Consider the following 3,782-nt stretch of genomic DNA (forward strand, 5'->3'; position numbering starts at 1 on the left):
ATAAGGCCAGCTCATATTCCAGGGGAATTAGATTTTATCTCTTGATGGGAAGAGAGTGGAGAAATATGTAGACATGTTTTAAAACCATCACACCAGCTAGAACAAAGTAATTAAAGAAAAACAGTGGTAACAAATAGAGATATATTATAGACCTCTCAAAATATTCTTCTCAACTCCTGCAGAATATTTGTATAACAAAAAATGGGCAAACATTTCCTCAACACCCCACCCCTGACCCTACCCCAAATAACCATAGTGGGGAGAGAGGAAAGCTGCAATATACTGATCTAATATTCTAGTTTTTATATAAAAACTATGGCTCATTTGGATTTTTATATGACTAAAATTCATTGGACAGTTATAATATCAAATAGTATATCTCTGAAATAATCACTTTAAGTGTCTGCTATCTTGAACCACTTAGACGGTTAAATTTTATGGTCAGCATAGCTAGGCTACATGCCCAGTTGTTTGGCCTGACTAAATAAACACTACCCTAGATGCTGCTGTGACGCTATTTTGTGGATGTGATTAACACACTGGGTTGTCAGAAAAATCGTGATGCATGTTTGCAACAGGTGGCCCTACTTCATTTTGGGAAGTACTAGAGTCATTCATATCTACATTATTACTATGTCATTTGACAGCTGACATTTTTAGCTTCATTCTAAAAAAAAACTTGAGCGATTTGGTTGAGTTTTGGAGATTTTACAACAAGTTAAAAATGGAAAACCAAATTGTGCATTTTTTCCATATTTTACTCTTTTACTTCCTTAAAGGGAAAAACGCACGTCAAGCTTATGAAAAGTTGCATAAAGTTTACAGTGACAATGCTCTACAGGAATGTCAGTGTCAACCATGGTTCACAAAGTTCTGTGCTGGTGATTTTGATCTCAATGACACTCTTCAGTCAGAGAGGCCCACCGAGGTTGATGACGACAAAATAAAGGCATTGATCGAGTCAAACCCATGTTACATGACATGAGAGATTACAGAAACATTGAACATCCATCATTCAAGTATTCACGACTACCTGAAGAAGCTGGGATATGTAAGCAAGCTCGGTATTTGGGTTCCGCATAAAGTCAAAGTTCATTTGATGGCGCATATAAACATCCGCAATATGCTCATTAAATGTGAGGAAAATTATCCTTTTTTTGAAGCTACTGATAACTGGTGATGAGAAGTGGATTCTTTACAATAATGTGGTGCACAAATGATCTTGGTTCTGACGTGATGATTCGCCTCCAACGACATCCAAAGCAGACATTCATCAGAGGAAGTTTATGCTCTCAGTGTGGTGGGATTTTAAAGGTGTCAGTGTTTTTTGAGCTCCTACCAAGGAACCAAACAATCAATTTGAATGTGTAATGTCAGCAATTGGACAGTTTGAATGAATCCATCATCCAGAAACATCCAGAGCTTGTTAATTGTAAAGGAGTTGTGTTCCATCATGACAATGCGAGACCACACACAAGTTTGATCACCCATCAAAAATGATTGGAGCTGCCCCAGAGCCCGGAGTCCCAGCCGGTTTCTAGCCCAGCTTTTCAGTCACCCGCCTCTTTTACCCTTTCAATATGACAGATGCTGCTGTGTCCTTCGCCAAGGACTTCCTGGCAGGAGGAGTGGCCGCGGCCATCTCCAAGACGGCGGTAGCGCCCATCGAACGGGTCAAACTGCTGCTGCAAGTGCAGCATGCCAGCAAGCAAATCACCGCAGATAAGCAATACAAGGGCATTATAGACTGCGTGGTTCGTATCCCCAAGGAGCAGGGAGTCCTGTCCTTCTGGCGTGGTTACCTGGCCAATGTCATCAGATACTTCCCCACCCAGGCTCTCAACTTTGCCTTCAAAGATAAATACAAGCAGATCTTCCTGGGTGATGTGGACAAGAGAACCCAGTTCTGGCGCTACTTTGCAGGGAATCTGGCATCAGGTGGTGCTGCTGGGGCCACCTCCTTGTGTTTTGTGTATCCTCTTGATTTTGCCCGTACCCGTCTAGCAGCTGATGTGGGCAAAGCTGGAGCTGAAAGGGAATTCAAAGGCCTCGGTGACTGCCTGGTTAAGATCTCCAAATCTGATGGGATTAAGGGCCTGTACCAAGGCTTCAATGTGTCTGTGCAGGGCATAATCATCTACCGAGCTGCCTACTTCAGTATCTATGACACTGCAAAGGGCATGCTTCCAGATCCCAAGAATACTCACATCTTTGTCAGCTGGATGATTGCACAGTCTGTCACGGCGGTGGCTGGGTTGACTTCCTACCCGTTTGATACTGTGCGTCGCCGCATGATGATGCAGTCAGGGCGCAAAGGAACTGATATCATGTACACAGGCACGCTGGACTGCTGGAGGAAGATTGCTCGTGATGAAGGAGGCAAAGCTTTTTTCAAGGGTGCATGGTCCAATGTTCTCAGAGGCATGGGTGGTGCTTTTGTGCTTGTCTTGTATGATGAAATCAAGAAGTTCACATAAGTTATTTCCTAGTCTTTTCCCCCTCTGTGAACAGGCATGTTGTATTATGTAACATCTTGAGAGCATTCTTGACAGACGGTTGGCTGTCTGTTTATCAATGGGCATCTATTTTAATGGTTGAAAATGGGAAGCAATAATATTCATCTGACCAGTTTTCTCCTAAAGCCATTTCCATGGTGATCATGATAATGATGGGACTCAATTATATTTTTTATTTCAGTCACTCCTACTAAATAATAAATTTGAAGAAATTAAAGAAAATGATTGGAGCTTGGATGGGGTGTGTTGCCACACCCAACATACTCACCTGACCTTGCACTGTCAGACTTTCACTTGTTTCACTCTCTTCAAAACTCCTTGAGTGGTATAACGTTCAATTCAGATGAGGCCGTAAATCAGCACCTTGTTCAGTTTTTCGTGAATAAAGACAGGTCCTTCTATGAACCAGGAATTATGAAGCTTACCAAAAGATGGCAAAAGATTATCGAACAAAACGGTCAATATATTATTGATTGATCTGTGTTCTTTATATAAATAACTGACCTTTGAAAAACATAGACAAAATACGTCATGACTTTTCCAACAGCCCAATGTAATTAGTTAACTATAGATAACGGAGAATACCCTTGGATAATGTGGGTGGGCCTCATCTAATCAGTTGAAGGTCTTAAAAACTGAGTTGTTCCTGAGAAGAATGAGTTCTACATGAAGACTGTAATGTAGAAATCCTGTTTGAGTTTCCAGTCTCCTGGTCTCTTCCACCAATTTCAGACTTGTGGGCCTCCTACAACTGTGTGAGTCAATTCCTTAAAACTAATATCTTAATGTACATTTACGTATATCCTATTGGTTCTGTTTCTTTGGAGAAATTAGACTAATACAACTGCCATTTAGCACTTATAATTATGATTTTTATTTCTTTAAGTACATGACAGGGACATTGAGTGCTGGGAATTTTATATTCTCCAGGACTATGCCCTATGAATACTTATTAAATCAATCAGTGGAAATTTGGTGACATTTTCCCCATAACTTAAAATCCCCTTTATTTTATTAGCCTTTCCCAATGGTTAAAGGACCTGAGGGTCAACTTAGTTTTTCTAAATCAACACAAAGTCATTTATATGTTAATTTAAAATTCAGGCTTTATCTGTATTCTGAGTAAGACTAGATAGAGGAGCCAGGTTAAAAAATGATTGGGTATGCTCTGAAAGCTGAAATTGAAATATTTGAAAATGCAAACAGGCTGCTAATTTTATGCCCTAATGTACTATGTTTATTATCATGTATGCTATTGAGAAGTAT

At 40.3% G+C, this 3,782-nt stretch overlaps 1 protein-coding gene across 1 annotated transcript; it reads left to right on the plus strand.

The window, feature by feature from the left end:
* The first annotated feature begins 1,498 nt into the window (after window positions 1–1,498).
* Window positions 1,499–2,729, plus strand: SLC25A5 (solute carrier family 25 member 5). Its single transcript, XM_019628383.1, has one exon. It carries the CDS (start codon window positions 1,581–1,583, stop codon window positions 2,475–2,477), a length of 897 nt encoding a protein of 298 aa, XP_019483928.1. The 5' UTR covers window positions 1,499–1,580; the 3' UTR covers window positions 2,478–2,729.
* The last annotated feature ends 1,053 nt before the right edge of the window (window positions 2,730–3,782 follow it).

The sequence above is a fragment of the Hipposideros armiger genome, unplaced genomic scaffold (genome assembly GCF_001890085.2).
Source record: "Hipposideros armiger isolate ML-2016 unplaced genomic scaffold, ASM189008v1 scaffold_785, whole genome shotgun sequence".
NCBI lineage: Eukaryota > Metazoa > Chordata > Mammalia > Chiroptera > Hipposideridae > Hipposideros > Hipposideros armiger.

Coding starts and splice junctions, on each gene's coding strand:
- SLC25A5 (XM_019628383.1), top strand. CDS start 1,581: ATGACAGATGCTGCTGTGTCCTTCGCCAAGGACTTCCTGGCAGGAGGA.